At 35.0% G+C, this 18,612-nt stretch overlaps 2 protein-coding genes across 8 annotated transcripts; both read right to left on the reverse strand.

The window, feature by feature from the left end:
* Positions 1-2,229: 2,229 nt before the first annotated feature.
* LOC129891498 (vacuolar sorting protein 39-like) lies at positions 2,230-12,866 on the reverse strand. Its single transcript, XM_055966882.1, has 12 exons — positions 12,217-12,866; positions 11,226-11,437; positions 10,115-10,246; positions 9,857-10,000; positions 9,209-9,321; positions 7,162-7,588; positions 6,210-6,539; positions 5,583-5,804; positions 4,993-5,235; positions 4,120-4,569; positions 3,284-3,382; positions 2,230-2,952 (listed from the first exon to the last, which is right to left on the reverse strand). The coding sequence occupies exons 1-12, from the start codon at positions 12,656-12,658 to the stop codon at positions 2,752-2,754; spliced, it is 3,015 nt and encodes a 1,004-aa protein (XP_055822857.1). The 5' UTR covers positions 12,659-12,866; the 3' UTR covers positions 2,230-2,751.
* Positions 12,867-13,863: 997 nt separating this feature from the next.
* LOC129893241 (interactor of constitutive active ROPs 1-like) lies at positions 13,864-16,703 on the reverse strand. Of its 7 annotated transcripts, none has more exons than XM_055968744.1 (3): positions 16,604-16,703; positions 15,302-15,371; positions 13,864-15,107 (listed from the first exon to the last, which is right to left on the reverse strand). In XM_055968744.1, the coding sequence occupies exons 2-3, from the start codon at positions 15,313-15,315 to the stop codon at positions 13,997-13,999; spliced, it is 1,125 nt and encodes a 374-aa protein (XP_055824719.1). In that variant the 5' UTR covers positions 15,316-15,371; positions 16,604-16,703; the 3' UTR covers positions 13,864-13,996. The 7 variants fall into 7 exon arrangements, with proteins under 7 accessions (XP_055824719.1, XP_055824720.1, XP_055824722.1 ...); XM_055968745.1 differs by lacking the exon at positions 16,604-16,703 and adding an exon at positions 16,439-16,516; XM_055968747.1 differs by lacking the exon at positions 16,604-16,703 and adding an exon at positions 15,777-15,794.
* Between the last annotated feature and the right edge of the window lie 1,909 nt (positions 16,704-18,612).

Here is an 18,612-nt window from a genome sequence, read left to right on the forward strand (position 1 = left end):
ATTTACGTACAATTGAAGTATGATAAAAATTAAATTGAAGAAACACTCATTTGTCAATTAAGAAGTTTAGGAATTTCATTACATATTAACACCATCAATTACATTGTTAATCAAGATATGATCTTTTAAACTATGAGAATATTTTTCTCCTATGTTTTCTGTTAATTTTAGTTTCTTTTTTTTTTTAATTTTTTAATTTTAGGGTCACCTTAGTTATTAGATGTAATTTTTAATTTTGAGGGTGAAAAAAAGTTAATAATTTCTAATGGTTAAGATTAAATTAATTTAACAAGTATTTTAACTATGATTAAAATGTTAAATTTGGAAACTACTCTTTAATTATAGTATGCAATATCAATCTCCCCACATATTTTGATACTCATTAATTTCAATTTGTAAATTTTACATTAGAAAATCAGTAAATTCAAAGTTCGTTCATATGTTCAAAATTTTTAACGAAGTTTAATAGCATCAAATTAACCCAATAAAATTACTATCACAGTACTTTTCCCAGTCCCCCCCCCCCCACCATATCTTTTGCATCTTAGCTAAATTAAATTAAATGGAAGAGAATTAATCTAAATTATATCACAAATATATAATTTCAATACTTAAAGTTTTTTTTATATGCCAATTAAAAATTAAAACTATTATTTCACTTCTTCGGATATTAGAAGCCTTTTGGGCTTAGCCAGATTCTATAGAAGGTTTGTTGAAGAGTTTTCTTCGATTACTTCGCCTTTGACTAGGTTGACCCAAAAGAAAGTGAAGTTTCAATGGTCGGATGAATATATATTTATTTTAATGAGTATAATAAATATTAGCTCACTATACATTTTGAAATTAAGAGATAAGAACTAACTTACTAATTTTTTTAAACTCTACATAACTAAACCCTGCATAACTAATACCTACATAACTAAACCTTGCATAACTAATATCTGCATAACTATACCCTACATAACTATTACCTGCATAACTCTAACCCGTAACGAAATGACTCTTACGGAATTGTTTGATAGCTGGTTAGAATTATGCATGTATCAGTAATATATGAATTAGTTATAAGTAAATTTATGTATTATTTTATACATGTATTAATTATGTAAGGATTGATTATACATGTATTAATTATTTTACCTTCTATCCTGCATAAAATAGTATATAGACTACCTCATAACTTATACATGTATTAAATCATGTCGGTTTCTATTAGTTATACGAAAATTAATACGTAGATAGCTTATTTCTTATCTAGCCACCAACGATTGCTGATTAAAAAAAGTTATTCATATATTAAAATTAACATAAACATTTATATATTATTTGGTAACAAATTAAAAATGCCTCCACATAAAATTTAGTATAAATATTTTTATATTATTTTATGCAGAATAAAATATGAAATAACTAATAAACGAATCATTAATATTTGCATTACTAATACTTCATTATGCATAAAAAATAGTATTTATAATTCTAACCTACGACCAAATGTGCTCAGAGTGTTATTTCCATCTACTCCGACATAATTATCTGGCAACTCTCAACTCAATGACTTTCCTGACAATAATCTTGGTGTAGCAACAGCGCTTTCGGACTTAAGAAAAAAGGGGATTCACCTCTTGGTATTCATGAACTGGTGTTGTTGGGATAGCTGCAATTCCTAAATGTGTCAATTGGCCCAAATACATTCATAGTGACTAGGATGGATACCTCGAAAACTAGCAGTGAGCAGTGAATTCATGATTCAATGAATGATATTACATAATTTTCCACAAATTGGAATAAAAGACATAAAAGAATTGACTATTGAGCGCTGAGGTAAGTATGGTTTTAAAGGAATTTCAGTCGGGGAGAGGCTTGATTAGGACTTTTTATTTTGTTTGTTGAATTTATAGATATTCCTTTACATCAAAGGAAATGAATTTAGATGTATAATTTAAATGGTTAGCTCTATTTATAAATTTTCTGCATCAAAAGTCGAATAATTCAATAGATTGGAATGAAATTATTAAGGACGTAGCTCTTTCTATCAGTATAGCTTATTTCTTTTTGTATTAACCCATTTATTCTTCTTTAAAATTTTCGAGTTAGTTCTTTTGTTAAAAAGGGTCCTAAGAGAAATTAATCTGTGGGTCGAAATTCCCTAATGTGCTGCCTAATATTCAGTTCAATTTTTTGAGGCTTTGGAACAGCAGATTGGGGTTTGCCCAACAAAGAAGGAAATACAATCAACAAAGAAAATCGTGTATTATTGCATATTAATTGAACATTCACGGCCTGAGTTGCAATAAAACACTGCATACAAACACACACTTCACAAATAAGTGATAAATCACCTTGAATACAAGCTTCGATCCTTTTTAATATAGACATCACACAACCTCGAATACAAGCTTGATCACAGACATCACACATCCTCAAATCGGTTACATTCACTTCCATATTTTGACATAATATACAACAAGATGTGTATTACACATACCTTTGTAAGAAGCACTTTCATTCTTTGCTTGAACACTTGGGATCACCAGCACGCATCATATCTCTTGGCATTAATCATGCCCACACACCATAACACTTCCAGAAACACGGACTGAGAGCAGAAGTATCCTACTTTCAGGACTTTATGGCGACTTAAAACTTAAAGCCCCAGAACGTATTTAAGGGTGCTAACATGAAGAAAAGGGATCAATTCCACATATAGCACCCAAAAAATTCAGTTCATCCAAATCCAACTTCTCGTTATCATCTTTTCCTCGACTGAGAGCCTCTTCCAACTGCCTTCATATTCTGTGAATCTCTGAAGCAAACAAAGTGCACAATTGTCTTACCATTAGGATAGACTGCAAAGACACTGGCGCCGATCTTCTTGTTGCAAAGAGAACACATGCTATCACTTGTGATCTTCAAGACTGCTTTTCTTTGATTATACAGTTCATCTTTAACCTGTTTCATACACAGGTACAATGAGAGACAACAAATGCTAAACCACAGTGTTAGTAAACAATCTAGTTGTAGAAATTAAATACTCCAGTATTATTTTTCAATCTTCTAGACATTCCCTAACATAACCTCTAAAACAATTGATGCAAAGATGATAATTGGTAGTTGCCATAAAACAGAAAAAAACAAAAATAAAAGATAAGTCTTATGCCAGTAAAGAAAATCATGTACTCTACACGTAAACTGTAAAACAAAGCCAGAAAACCCAAAAGACCTCATATAAACTGTGTATATGTCTCTATGTGTGTATTGGTATGACCACAGTAAAATTTACCTGCAGGTTTTCACTTTCTCGCAAGCTTTTTATCACTGAAAAGTTTCGATACGCTTCACTGGATTTCCTCAGAAGAGGTGCAAGAAATGGAAGCAAGTTCTGCATGATACCAAAATGAATCAATACAATATTATGACAGCAAGATGTGACACATTCTCGCTCATGCACACATCGGTGCACAGGGCAAAGCTAGAGGTAATGATTCTGCAGTTATAATTTTAGCATGTGCATGAAAGGATATTCACTCAAACAAAAAAACGATGTCGCATGTACTATCCCACAGTGGTGTATGTGTATTTTCAGAAAACCCTAAAGGGTCTACTACCTATATTCAGAAACAATTCTTTGTCCAAAGAGAATCAAGAAGATGCTGACATAATATCTAACAGTGCATGGAGAGTAGCATTAGATAGAATTTTACTTGGCGTAGTTGTTTCAAACAGATGCTTCTATATACTTGACCATTTGAAAGACAGATTGATCAAATTTCACCTTGCAGCTTTTTTAATGTGTATAATTCCAAAGTCAATATTTACAGATAATATAGCTGGAAACATCTAATATGCAGTTTAAGACAGTGACTAATCTAAAAACCACACATTAGGAATTTAGGACATATTAATGTGATTAGTCTTCAGATGTATAGAGTACCATTACTCTTGAACGGATATCTTAGGCTTGTATTCTAGTGAGTTTTTTCTTTTGTAGTAGCTTTTCTGAGAGAATCACTTCTCCGTGCAAGGAATGATGTTTGTTTACTTTAGCCCTTTGATTAAAAAACGACCAACTTTCTCATCTAGCTCATGTATACCATCATGTTTTGATGGTTCATTTACCTGTAGTTTAGTGTCCCTTGGTAGTAGTTTCAGAGCTTGGGCCCCATGGATCCGATCCCACCTCTTGCTCAAAAGATCCAGCACCTGATCTAGCATAATAGTAGAACCTCCTTCCTCGGCAGCATCTTCTGTATCTCCATCGCTCCTACCACTGTCAGTGCCACTGGGACTGAATCGTGTGTCCTCAGCGCCCTCGATTTCAGCAATTTTCTTGAAGCGTCCTCCTTTTACCTTTGCTGGAGTTCCTGAACCAACTTTTGGAATCCCAGGGCTCTGAGATGATACCAGATTAGTAATTTTCTTCTCAAAATTTTTTGTTGTCTTTGTGGGATTGAGATAGATTTGCAGTAGAGTCAGGTAAATGTTTCCATAAGATTTTGCCGAATGTTGTTGAAGTCCTGACTCGTACACCCGATCACAATAACAAAGTGCAAGTTCGGGAACATGAAGCTATAAATCAAAGAGAGCAATTCAATTCAGTAAAATGCAACACGAAGAGACAACTGAAAACACTTCAATGCCTGCCATCACATTCATAAAATTAGACATGTATTAATGACAAAAAGATGACATACTGATGCCCCTACTTAGGAATGCATACTATCCCAACAACATACAGAGAAAGAAAGTGTAAACGCCTAATCCAATGATATAACAAAACTATGTAATAATGTCAGACCAACTGGTACACTAACTAAAGGAAGAGTGAAATGATCAGCAAATGTCAAGTTCACAATACAATTCTGTAATAATGCTTATGATGAAGAACTTGTACGGTTCATATTTTCTCCATACCTCAAAAGACCCTAGAAAGCACCCATACATTAGATAATGGACTAGCCTAAAAAAGTGCAGTTGAGGCGGGAAAAATACCTTGTGCACATAAATAGATAGTGCAAGTTCATGTTGATTCATTTTCCCCAACAGAAGTGCACGTTCTTCATACAGAGCATCTGGTGGAAGTCTCTTCAGTAACACCTCCGGATTATATCCGGATATACTCTCCAAAGCAGACAAAAGCTTTTTCCTTGTCGGAGAACATGTTTTTTCATCCCATTTTTGCTGGGAACTAAGTTCAGCATATAAATCAATCACTTCTGAGAGATAAATTTGCACCTGCCACAAGTTACTAAGCGCATTTATAATAGTCAAAGACACGCTCAACATTTTAGTCAGAAGCATGGAATTGAAGCAAAAAAGTTTATCCCCTGATAAACAGTTTTGGAGACAAGATAATTGTTTCCCAAGTTTCTCACTCAGGGTTTTTCAACCCAGCTTTGAGTTGAAAGGAGACTAAAAATGTGAGCTTCTTTCGCCATATCAAAGAGGAGAAACTAAAAGCCTTGGCTTTCTCACTTCACTAGCAGCAGTGTTTCTTTCATAGCTTTTCTGCAATATAAGGTACAATGGGGAAAGAAAGAGAGAAGCTACAGAAAAAGAGACAGATGAACGAGTGCCTCTACCATTTCATTCTGCAGATTCCCGGAGATGCTATTTTCATTCATGGCAATCATGAGTTCCAGATATGTTGCCTGCATGTTTGGAGCATGCTGTTTTAAGTAAGAATTCACCAAGTCCGCTGGAATGTTACCAGACAAGAATAGCTCAATGGTTTGCAAAGGACAGCTTTCAAGAACAGGCAATGAGAACTCCAGGACAAGCATGGGGTCAGTTGCACAAAGGGGCTGCCAAAACGAAGAAAGATATAATCAGGTGTATATTTAATGATAACTGATTTGCTTTACCTTGTGCTGAGCACAAATACAGTCTATAATAGGAAAGAAACCCAGGAAATTCCAGAAAACGTACATGTATAAATGATTAAAAAACATACATGTATAAATGATTAAAAAAATTAAAGGATCAAATAGAATCCTAGACATATCACAGTCCCAAATCTTGACAATCCTTTCCACAAAAGTCATGTTGGTAGTTCATGATTATGCTTGATATCTGCCTCGACAGAGACCCATAGTTCATGCTGCACTTCAAATTTCAACATAGCTGATCCAAAAACTTTACGAGCTTCCACATCTCTCAAGAAATTAAAACCTAAAAGGAAAAAGATAAAAGTAGATAAAGAAGCATACTTTGAGATATTCAATGATCATATCAGGCTTGAACTTCAATGAGAGCTCTACAGGAGTTTGCTCTGACTTGGACTCTTCTACCAATTGATGAAGAAGTTTAAGTGCTTCACGATGCATTGAATTGCTCCTATAAAGTTCTAGAAGACAAGCATACTGCCTTTTTTTTTGCAGGAACTCCTCGCATATTTTCACATCACAGTAGTTGAGGGCTTTCAGAAAATCTGTGGCCACTGAGGACTGTCCAGTTAATATGAGAGCTTGAAGAAGTGCAGTGTCCAGTATTGCAGCCATATCCCTAGCAATGGAAGTGATTGGAGCATGAATTCTGCCCTAAATGGATCAACGAAGCAACATTTTAGATGTAAATTAGGCAAGTAATACAGCTAGGTAGAATTACCCCAGTACTAACAGCTCTTTGAGGCACATTAGTTATTTTCCTTTATAAGTGGCTTCTTCCTTCAGTAGACCCACTAAACTAAGCCAGTACTTTTGCATATAGCAAAATCAGAACTTACCTCCCTGATTTTTGACTTTCAGAAGATACAAATGAAACGGTATTTTCCAGAAGGCTATAAATGATCTATAACTTGAATAATCCATCAGAATATTTTGCACTTACTGAATCTTTTCTTTCTGATAAGGTTTTCGGTAATTAAAAGTATATCAAACACAGACAGCCGAAAAGGTATTTACACTTGGATGCAAAGAAAGGTCCATGTTAAACAGCTCAATATAATTTGTGCAGCTTGTTAAACAAGATAACAGACTGGATACAATTTCCCTTGTGGAGTCTTTGGAAAGCTTTGCTTATAAATACAGAAATATACTGCTAGTCACATTTACCAAGAAGAGATCTGCTTAATGTGAAAACTTTGCCCTTCAATAGGGAATTTATTCGACAATAAAAAATTCCCCCCGGATGGAAGGCATAAGATAAAAACCCAAAGGTTACCTTGGTTGGTTTTTTGGACCGGCTAGTTCCATAAGAAATGAAATTATCTCCAACAGCATCTGAAACCACCTCTTCAGTTCCCTCAGCTGTGGCTTTCTCAATAACACTGTATCTCTTCTTCTGTAAATACTTAATCAGAGCCATCAAAGTGTTGTGACTCATTTTTTTGGATTCTATATCCATTTCATCAGATTCTAAGACATTTGAAGGCTTAGAATCCAGATCATCTGACAGACCAGAGGAAGCTCGGGAGAGATATGGTGCATCCCCAACATCCACAAATTTCTGTGGTTCAGGTATGAAAGATGATTTTGGAACAATAATGGATGGATATAAGGCGAGCACATAAGTGAGTTCAACTTGAGATGCCAGAAAATGTTCCATTGCTTCTTCATAGCTCCCATTTTCAAACAGAAAGTGTGCATATCTGTATCAAAAACTTGTTATCATTCTTCATGTATATTAGTTTCAATACTTTCTTTTTCTTTCCTTCTTTTCAAAGAAAATAATTAATGACTAAAACTACAAAAAATGAAAAGAAAACTAAAAGAGATAAGAAGCAAATCGTAATTAGAAACTTCTTGTCAATCAATGTTCATATTTAATTTATTTTTTTCATAATGGTGGACTGGTGTCCATGCCAGCTCACACACACCTTGACTAATCCATGTTACCTTCTATGTCCCACCAACACAAGTATCGGGTAATTCTGCCCACCAAGGTTTAGCTAGATGAGAAGAAATCACCTAGTATTTTTGTCTGCTTGAATTTGAACCCTAGTCTCCAAGGCTTTTTCCATTTCATTGACCACTAGGCTACACCCTTGAATGTTTTTCAAATTTCAACTTTCCGGGAAAAAGGGAGCACTGGCTATAAAATTGAGCTGGGATAGTTTCCTGGTCAAACCAGTACGCTGGCAGTCTTCCTACTCATGTGTACTATACTAGATGAAGTAAAACTTTTTAGCAAACATAACACCTCACATAAGTTTATGGTAACAATATCCTATCCATTATTCCTGTCCAAAGCAAAAAATGTGCATTGTTATCAATAATTTCACATCTCCTACAGGTGTCTTCTCCTCACAGAGAGGCTTAAGACAGGGAGACTCCCCCCCCCCCCCCCCCGTCCCCTTTCTTATTCATTATAGCCATGGAGGGACTCAATGATATGTTGAAAATTGCCCACGAGAAACATTGGTTGAGGGGGTTCAGAGTATCAAGTAGGGTGGGTTTTAACATGGAGATCACATACTTGCAATATGCTGATGATACACTGATCTTTTGTAATGCCAACAGAAACCAACTGATGATCCTCAGAGTTATATTTGTGCTATTTGAAACCATCTCAGGACTGCATATAAATTGGGAAAAAACTTCCTATACCCAGTCAATGAGGTCACCAATCTAACTTCTCTAGCTGGGACACTTGGGGGGAGGACTAATATGGAATGGAGGGAGTACAAAAGACTCTTCAACTCCTTCAAGTGCTCCTTTGTTTTTCCAATATGGTCCACATAAGCTCCAAGAGATCTGCTTCCCATGCTCTACTTCTCTAACTCTTTCTTCTAAACTTCCACGCTATCAATATGCCTTTAACACAACCAAGCAACACACAATCAACTACGAACATGTTCCATGCTACATACCGTAACCAATATGCCAGACCAAAATGGAATAACAGATGATTAGTGTATGCTCCAGCAGCCTTACACATGGAAATATCCACAAAAATTTGGCCTCAGTGATTCTCATTTAACTTTCTACAGATGTTTCAATTTAGAAGCTTTACCATTTGACTTGTGTTAAATGTAAGAACGTATAAACCATAACTTTGACTTAAACGAGGTACTATTGCAATTGAACTACAATGTTAACATAAGAAGTGGTAAAATGCCCCCTGCCCCCTCTGCCCGGGTTTGACCATGACCTAAATGAGATATATTTTTGTTTGTTTCAGGTAAAAAGTAAAACTTTCCTTAATAAAAACAAACAAGAAGGTGCTGAAAATTATCTAAATGAGGAGGGAGGGGGGAGGGGGGGATCACCTTATATGAATTGATTGCTCCTTTGCAGATCTAAGACTTGAATCTTCTGGAGGTAGCAATTTGCACAAAGCCAAGGCCTCCTCAAAGTTTCCAGATGCTGTTAGTTGTACAATCTGCATCATATATCATATAAATAAGTTGGAATCACGCTCTCACAATTAAACTCGGTGGATAATGGAACCTTTGTGGGTCTGTTCCTGAACCTCTTGGATCTTAAGTCTTTGTGGGTACAAAAAGTAAGAGGTTTGCATGTAGTAGGGAAAAAGTGAGAAAGCCCATAAGGCATTTGATCAATGAACCATTAAACTAAAAAATGATTGACTGAGACCACTCCGTCGAGCATGTATGAGTAGTCAAGAAGTCTAGAGCACTTAAGTTGGTTGTTGACCAGCGGAAAGCATTGGAGAGTCTCATAAACAAAACTAATCATGTTACAACCTGAAATATAGATTTATTTTGCAAGACTTAGACGATCAGTTTGTGTGTCTAAGGCATTCTCAGCTTAGTCATGAAAACCCCCAGTTCCTCCAAAACGAGTTATTCGGTTACACGTAGACATAAATGTGCTACAGTTCCAATACTGGCTTAGAAGCATAAGCAAGATAGTTAAAAATAATATTAAACTAAACCTTCTTGGGTGACAATTACCTGTGCACCGAGAGGAACAGGAAATAATCCAAAAACAGAATAATCAAGAGCAACAATAACAGCATTGTTGCTTTGAACAAGACGGCGAACATTCCGAAGGACAACTGTTTGAATCAAAGGATAAGGAACACGAAGAGAACGTATCTGCAATTTTCGAAAACATCAAACTGCATTATCTTTTCCGATTATTTAGAGCTAAGGTTAATCGCTTAATAACGAACAAAAAGTACGGATTAGCGAATTAAAAACTCAATCTACCTCAACATGTCGCGGTAAAAGACCTATTGTGTAGGGCTTCTGAACAACAACAATTGCAGGAGCCTCTGACCAACAAACCCTCCCATCTTGGATCAACTTCCCATTTTGGTCTACTAAGACACCAATATTATCCTGAAACAACAACGATTAAGCATAGTGGTAATTTTTAAAGCTGGATATTTAGTTTTCAAAAAAAACAACCCAGAACCAACTGGTACTGGTTCCATACACAAAAGCTGGACATTTAGTTTTCAAAGATTAGGACTTTTCTCGAGAGAAGTGAGAGACAAGGGCTTCATCAACTAAATCATAGAGAGTAGAGTATAGATTCTATGGAATCAAAGTCATCGAGGGAATAAGAACAGAGGGTGCATCTAAGATAAAATCAATTCTGAAGTAAAAGTATGTTTTCCCTGCTGGTATGTGGAATTTGAAAAGTAACAACAATGTGGGAAGATGGTCAGCCTCAATCCATAAGACAATAGTGGTGTGTGCATGAATGTGGAAAGAACTAGAAGGACAATCAACTCAATGTAATAATGGTAGTGATAAGCTTTAGAAGAATGTTGAATGACTAGGAACTGAATAGAATAGCTGAAAATTTCTCAGAAGTTTGGAACATTTCCCAGGTAATACAGCAACTGAAGACAGATTATTCTGCAAGATGCATAGCAAAGGTATACATAGTAAAATTGGCTATATAGTACTCATGTATAGTGGTCAGCAGGGGCCCAAATGGCCTTGGAAGCATATCTGGAAAGTGCAGATACCCTATAAGGTGGCATTTTTTTTTTGGCTAGTTGTAAAAATCATGCTTGACTCAAGACAATTTGATGAACCGGGGGTTGCAGTTGTGTTCAAAATGTGTTTGTGTGGGAAGGATTGAAATTTGACTAGCTTTGGCAAGATGAACTGCCCGCTATTATCATTTTTGGTGCAAGGAAAAATTCCTAGTTGATGCTAAAACTTTGATAGAAATCATAGAATCCCTGTAAGAAGAGCAAGGAGACATTTTGCTTCTTTTGAAATGTCAACATGGTTTATGCACAACCTTTGTGCTGATGATATATAACATTATTACCTTTGTAAAAAAATGATAGTGTTACATTACCTTGCCCAAAAGAAGTTCTCCAGAGGGAAGAGACACCACAAGAGGTGCGGCGATCCTCCCTGAAGGAAACACTTCAGACAACGCACCATTGGTGGTATTCAATATCATGTACTCTCTTCTAATCCCCAAGCAAATATTCTCACCACACCAAGACATCGACTTGACTGTATCAGGAACTCCAAATTCCTTCACCTCCACAAAACCCCTCCCCCCTATAGAAGTTTCAAATAAGAATCAGATTACACTAACACAACTCTTATAGCATGAGAAAAATACTATTAGCAATATCCAAACAGCTTTGGGCAAGAAACCTGAAGGTCAAGTCACCAAGTGCAAGAAGAAAGAATTTTATAGGCATTTATGATACTTGTGTTAAACTAAAAGCAGTGAACAGAAAACTATACCCCCCTCCCCCCCTATCCCGATTTATGTAACACTCCAGCTATTTTATGATGTCACAAAATATTTGAACCATTCCATTTCTATACAACTTCCAAAAATTCAAATCATTAAACTAATTAAACTGGCGTCATCTGATGTTTACTCTATCAACTATCTTCTCAACCATCAGTTTAATATTTTCTTCTACTTGCCTTACTGTAACATATAAATCAAGTTAATATCTCTCCGTCTGCTCAAATATTGTCATATAAAATGAGAGGAAAAAAATCTACAGATTTCTTTAGTAGCAAATACAAAGGACAGCCAATTCGGACCCCCTAAAGGTCATCGGAAGATCTGCAAAAGATTAGCTACAGTTCGAAAGTTATGTCTCTACTTACCGGAGGCAAAAACAGAAACAGGTGCATTCTTTTAACACATTTAACCATTACCTATTATGTTTGTAACATCATACCAATGGAAAATCACTTCCTTTCACATCTAGCAGACACTGAAGTACAAATTCACTCATCTAAAATCATCAGAAATGCATCAATGTCAAATGTTCAAATAACAAATATCGTAATTAAACTGCTATTCAAGTGATTACCATCGTGTCTGAAGATACAAACCCTCTTTTGCCTCCCAAAGCATAAAAACCCTCTTTTATCATCCCACGAATACACATTAGCACCTTTAGCCTTAGTAATCACAGCTAAAGTCTCCAAATTAGGCAACCGATGGAATGCAATGGACTCGGAGAGAGAAAGCAGAAGTTCTCGTGAGACAAGGACTTCCATGGACAGCATTTGTCGTCTGGAGAATCCATTCACAGTTCTTTCAAGCACATATCGCTCTTGCTGAAGCCCTAAATTCTGGTTGTGATAATCGGATGGCGGAGATTGACCGGAAACGGAGGATTCAGGACCGTAAACACGGAGAGATCCATCGGAACAAGCGACGAGCAAATTTGAGCCGTATGATTCGATAGCATCGATTTTTGTGGCACAATTATTGAGGAGTTCGAAGGAATCGTACGCACTGTGCACCATTTATTTATTTTTTTTGCTTCGTTCTTTCTTCTTCTCCGATTGCTTTTGTCTCCGATGTCAAATTTTCAGTCCACGTGAAACGACGTCGTGTTAGCATGTTAATTGCTCGACTGGAGCTTTTGTTTTACAGTTATATGCTTTGTCCCGCTCTGTTTGGATTTTGTCCTAAACTTTACTATTTCCACACCCAAATTTACCAAATACTATAATGGAAATATATGCTTTATTATTTATTTAGGTAAACAAAGGAATTGAAAATATTAGTACAAGCAGGATTGTATCCAGAGTTGGCTGTCTTCAAAAGGATTAATTTTGCCAATTTTTACTAACACGACAGCTATATGATTGAAGGAGGTGATATATTTTATGAGGTTAATTTATTTATGTAATGAGTGTTTGAAAACACACACGCCCAAAACTTATTTTTCAAAATTGAGTTTCATATGTATAATAAGAACACTTTACCATGTGTTTAGATGTTCAATAGTAAAAAATCATAGTTTGCATATCTAAATATAATTCGCGAGTAAGTTTAAGAAGTTGGAATATATTATGTTTTTTTCCCTTGTCTTCATATCTCAACCTCATCTAATATCAATTGTACAGTTTTATTTCACCTTATCCCGATCCTCAAAATATGTCTCCTTTCTCCAATATGATGCTACCAGAAAGAAGAACATTGATAAAGCAAGTAGTTTGCATAAAGTAATTAAGAAGTAGTCTTGTTATGAGCATGTATATCAGTATATGGTAGTAACAAGAACATCACTTCTATGTGACTGACTGACTTCTCCGAGGTAGGTAATTATTGTGATATAATAGCTGAACAAGGGCAAAGGTCATTAGAACAACGAAACCTCAATATGAAATTTCAATCAACTTTTTATTGATTATAAGGTTCTCTAGTGTATTTTCTGCACAAACCAATATGTGAAGATCCATTTTGTGTTAAGTGTTGACATTCAAATGGGTGATGCATTTAATCTCAAGCAACAACAACATATCTAACTAGAATGTATGCAAACCTTATCCATACACAGAGAGGTTGTTTCTTATAGACTCTGACTCAAAAATTCATTCTCATGCAGTACACCAGAATTTTGTCGTCCACCACACACAAAACGCACAAAATTATGGATGTAAAGCAACTGCCCTGAATGACGGGTTAAGGCATCAAGCTAGACTAGAAAGAAAAAAGATACTACTAACACAGAAATTTAAACTCAGCATAATTAGTAGTATTGGCTAGAAGCCAAGAAGAAGATTCATACATTAGCCAATAAACATAAAATGGCGAGCGACCATTTTGCTAGCAAAACACGACAATCAAAACGACATTTATTTGTGGCCTTTCTTTTTCCAGAGGTCACCAAACATCTTAATACCAGAACCTTTTCTTTTTCCATGTCCAAAAACATCATCAGAATCATCAACCAAGCCTGGTGAACCCATGTAACTGCCATATCCACCAACACCTGGTTCAAATACATTACCATAGTGCTTATCCATTGATCCACACCTCTCCGGTAGCCTTCTCCCGTTCATCTCCACGCCTCCTCCTGCTAATACTGCTGCAGCAGCATCTGCTGCTTTCCTCCATTGTTCTGTTTGGACTCTAAGTTTCTTCATCTCATTTTCTAATGCCTCTTTTGCCTTTTCAGTGGCTTCAAGTTTCTCCTTTAAATGAACTCCATCATTCTTGCTTGTTTCCAGCTCTTGTGTTAGTTGGTTTAGCTTGAGGTTCGTTTCGTCTTTATTGGACTTAGCAGATGATATCTCTTGAATCTTTTCATTCAGCTCCTTTTTCAGGCTCTCGTTTTCTTGGCAAAAAACCTGAACCTCTTTTTCTTTCTCCTCCAACTTGGATTTCAATGAGCTTATTTCTTCATCCTTCAAGTTAAGCTCTTCAAACGATGGTTTCTCTGGTTCAGCATGTGAAAGACTTGAACTTTTCAAGTCATCTTCAGCAGAGGGGTGGCTAATTTCAACATTTGGAGGAGGCTCCACAGTTAACTTCTCAACTGGAACTTCAAACACATCCGTTTCTTTCATTTCATCGTCATCTGCAATTTCATGAGTCGGGTTGTTTTTGTTGTCGTTGTTGTTGTTTTCTTGGATTCGGTCAGATTCAGCAACAGTTGGCTTCTTGGTTTTCTTGTCAAGCTGTTCTTGAGCTGCTTTTTTTGCAGCCTCAGCTGAAGCTAACTGTCCTTTAAGGGATTTGAGTTCATCCTGTGCTTGGCCAAGTTGGGATTCCAAATCTGCAATTCTTGTTCCTAGTTTCCTTTGATTCAGTGGATCAGATTGAGCACCTCGTGGAGAGCGACGATCACCTAATTTAGGACTCCGGTCAGTCACTGGCCGATGGTGTAGAGGATCAGACTCAGAGCTTGATGTTCTAAGTTGTGAAGGGCCTCGAGGAGATTGCCTTTGAGGCATTTCTGATCCCCTATAACATATGAGAAACAAAATAGTTGCTGTCAGAAACTATGAATTGTAACATATGAGAATGATAACTGTCCATAACAAACGGGACACGGATAACCTGCTACAACATGTTAAAATACACTGATATCAGAAAATATTGTTTACGTTTTACTCGTACGTATTTTAGAGGGAGTGCAAATCATCCCAAAAACTCACCTTGATCGTGGCATTGTACCTTCTTAAAATGTTAAATGATGCAAAGCTTCTAACACTTCAAAGTCTTGATCTGTGGAAGTGAAGGATCAATAATCAGTTTTGAGACATCAACAACAACATAACCTGTGTAGTCCCACAAATGAATCTGAGGAGGTAGTATATAACAGATTTTACCCTACCTTGCGAGGTAGAACACTCAGCTCAAGAAAATAATAGGAGTGAAAGAAACCATGATAAAATACTACACAAGGCATACTGAAAAGGTAACAGTAACTACAATAAAATAATATGATAAACCAATTACAAGGATCAATATGTTTTAAGCATATCAACAAAATGCATCAAGTTCACCACATTGCATTGTAATTGAAAGTAAGAAATAATTTCTAGAAAGGAACATACAACCACAACAATAGAAGCAAGAAAAAATTCAGTTTTGAGTACTAACTTCAATGGAATTATAATGGAATTACACCTTTTGTAGCAAAGCCAGATATGTCCAAGAACACTTTTTTAGGAGTTTAACAAATAACTCACCAAAGTAATTAAGTAATAAATCCAAAAGTAACACGTACAAAAGAAAAAAGAGGGAAGCATGCTTTTAGAACAGAGCAAAAGGAAAATTTGCAGACACCTTTAACCCCATGCATATGTCAATGTCATTGAAAAATGTGCACATAATATCCTAATAAAAAAAACTAGAAGGGGATTCAGATATTAGATTTTCATAGAATCTTTTTAAGTCTGTTTGCATGAATACACTTAACTGTTCATCATTGAAGATCTATCCCACAAATGATCAGCTACGTTGCTAGAACTCTACAAAAATGCTAGTGTATTTTTGTCAGACTCTCCAAAAAATGCACTTTGAAGAGTCTGAACAACATAGATTACTGATATATAAGAATGTGAAGAGGAGATAAACTTGAATTCTTGGAAAGACTATAGTTTTATAACATCAAAAAGTGAGGTTTTATCTTATTTTAAGGTTCTTGAAACAGTATTCAAGATCACAAATCACTTTTGACCAAACAAACACAAATCCTTAAAAAGGAGGAAACTTTGATCTTTACAAAGACAAAACAACAAGAAAATGACAAAGGAAGAAATATCAAGATAATGTTCCTCAATTCTTACCAGAAAGAATTGCTAGTTCTAAAGCAAAAGTCGATACAAGAAGCCTTGAGAATGAAGAAATAAAAAACACCCACAAAGCAGAATCAAGAAAAAGACTTTAACTTTATGTGAACTTTTAATGTTAGTTGTGGATGCAAGATTGCCTGTGAATGAGGGCTTACTTACCAGCATTAAAAGCCCTTTCCTTTTTTGAAAAAAGAGCAACAGTATAATCTCAGTGGAGCAGTAGAATTTTCGACCCAAGTAAGCTTAGGAGTTATATTTTAAAGATTTGAACTTTGAAATGTTTGAAGTTTGAATTAAAGTGGGGTAGCAGAATGAAAAGGGGGGGAAGAGGACAAGAGGGTAAATTTGAATGATAAAAGTAAGGAACTAAATAATTGTCACTGAGGCGTTGGAAAAATCATCTTTTCTTTTTTTTTCTTTTTTGGGTTTTTCATCGGTGTGCAATATCTACATTAGAAAATTTTAACGATATCTAGATTGGTGTTGAAAATTCATTTTGGAGAACTATTGATGAGAATGATCCTAAATCGGAACGAAAAGAGAATTATGAACTCTTTATAAAGCTTGTACAATTTTCTTTCATTTGAAATAATTTTTAAGACATGAATTAGGTCCAAACTCTAATTTGATATGATATCGTAGGAAGACTCATTAAGTCCAATGTGGTGCTCCAAAACTATGGGGTATTATAATACTTGGACAATTGTTTTTCTATTCCTATATGAAATCACATTCATTAACAAAAATATTTTCTAATTTTTAATTAAAAATGAATGTATACTTATTATTTTATCACAATTGTGATTAATTTGAAAAAGTCCAACAACAATAGCAAAGCTGACCTTTTTTTCCTTTTTACTGTCCTTTTGCTTCTTTTCAAACCACTTACCTTTCTTGATTACTGAATCTATTTTCTCTTCCTCAACATCTAAATTATGGATAATAGTGAAGAGTATTTAACCTTTGAATTTCACACACTAAAACCAAGAAAAAAAATATTGGACTTCGAACCATAGAAGAAAGGAAATACGTGTCCCATTAGGAAAAGTAGCTCTTCACCAGACAACTGCTAAGAAACAATTGAAAACTGAGTTAGTATTATTTTAGGGAATTTTTTAATGATTTTACTTCTTGTATTCACTTTTACTTATGCACGCTTTATAAAAAAAATAATAAATAAAGTATATATTTTTCGTTACAATTAATGTTAAAGTTAAAACATAAAAAAAATATCTTGATATGCTAGAGTTAATATATGAAAATGAAAAACTACTTTTACTAATATAATAAATAAATAACAATAAACGGAAAAAGTACTACAATAATATTCCCTTTTTTCTTTCACATTTAAGTTTCAAGGTAACTTTTGCTACTCTTTTGTTCACGTAGTAGAAATGATCTTGTCTATGACCTAAATTAAAAATTGAAAAAGAAAAGAAACATGATTGTTCATCATTTTTCAGTCCAAGAAAATGCATTAATTCTCGTACTCCTTTATCATATTATATATTAATTTCTAACTTAAGAGAAACTTTTTCCTAGTTAGGCTGGGTTTTAATAATAAAAATCCAATATGTTTTTCCTATGCATGGTTCTCATCGTAGTCTGAGGTATGCAAACCTTTTCGCTACTTTTATTTTAATGAAATAAATGGACTCTCGACTCAAAAAAAATGTTTCAGATCAAATTTCATTATCCATATTAAGAATTCATCCTAGACATAATCCAGCCATTAAGCAAGAATCCATATAATTAACACATTCCAATATATATTTTTATAAAAGAAACAATTTTTGTCTTTAATACTTGACTTTATCTGAAAGGAGTACTTCTACCACTAGTAGTTCATTATTAATGTCCCTAGAGATTCTGGATATTAATGAATAATTATTTAATTAGTAGTACAAAACTTGAAATCAACAACTTGAAAAGTGATTCAATCATCAATTAAATTAAGTGGGTCTAAACATCAATTAAATAATTTAGATGGGTGGCCCATGATTATGATCAAAAGAAGTAGCTGGGCTTTAATATGAAAAGGAACATTGCATGTGAGGTCTAAATGCATTCCAACTACTCCATGGAACCAGATTATACTTGCATCAACCCCACCCCCTTTCAAAAATAATACTCTCTATTCGTTTTTTTTTATTTGTCAAATTTTAACT

Source organism: Solanum dulcamara, chromosome 6 (genome assembly GCF_947179165.1).
Source record: "Solanum dulcamara chromosome 6, daSolDulc1.2, whole genome shotgun sequence".
In the NCBI taxonomy this organism is placed as follows: Eukaryota; Viridiplantae; Streptophyta; class Magnoliopsida; order Solanales; family Solanaceae; genus Solanum; species Solanum dulcamara.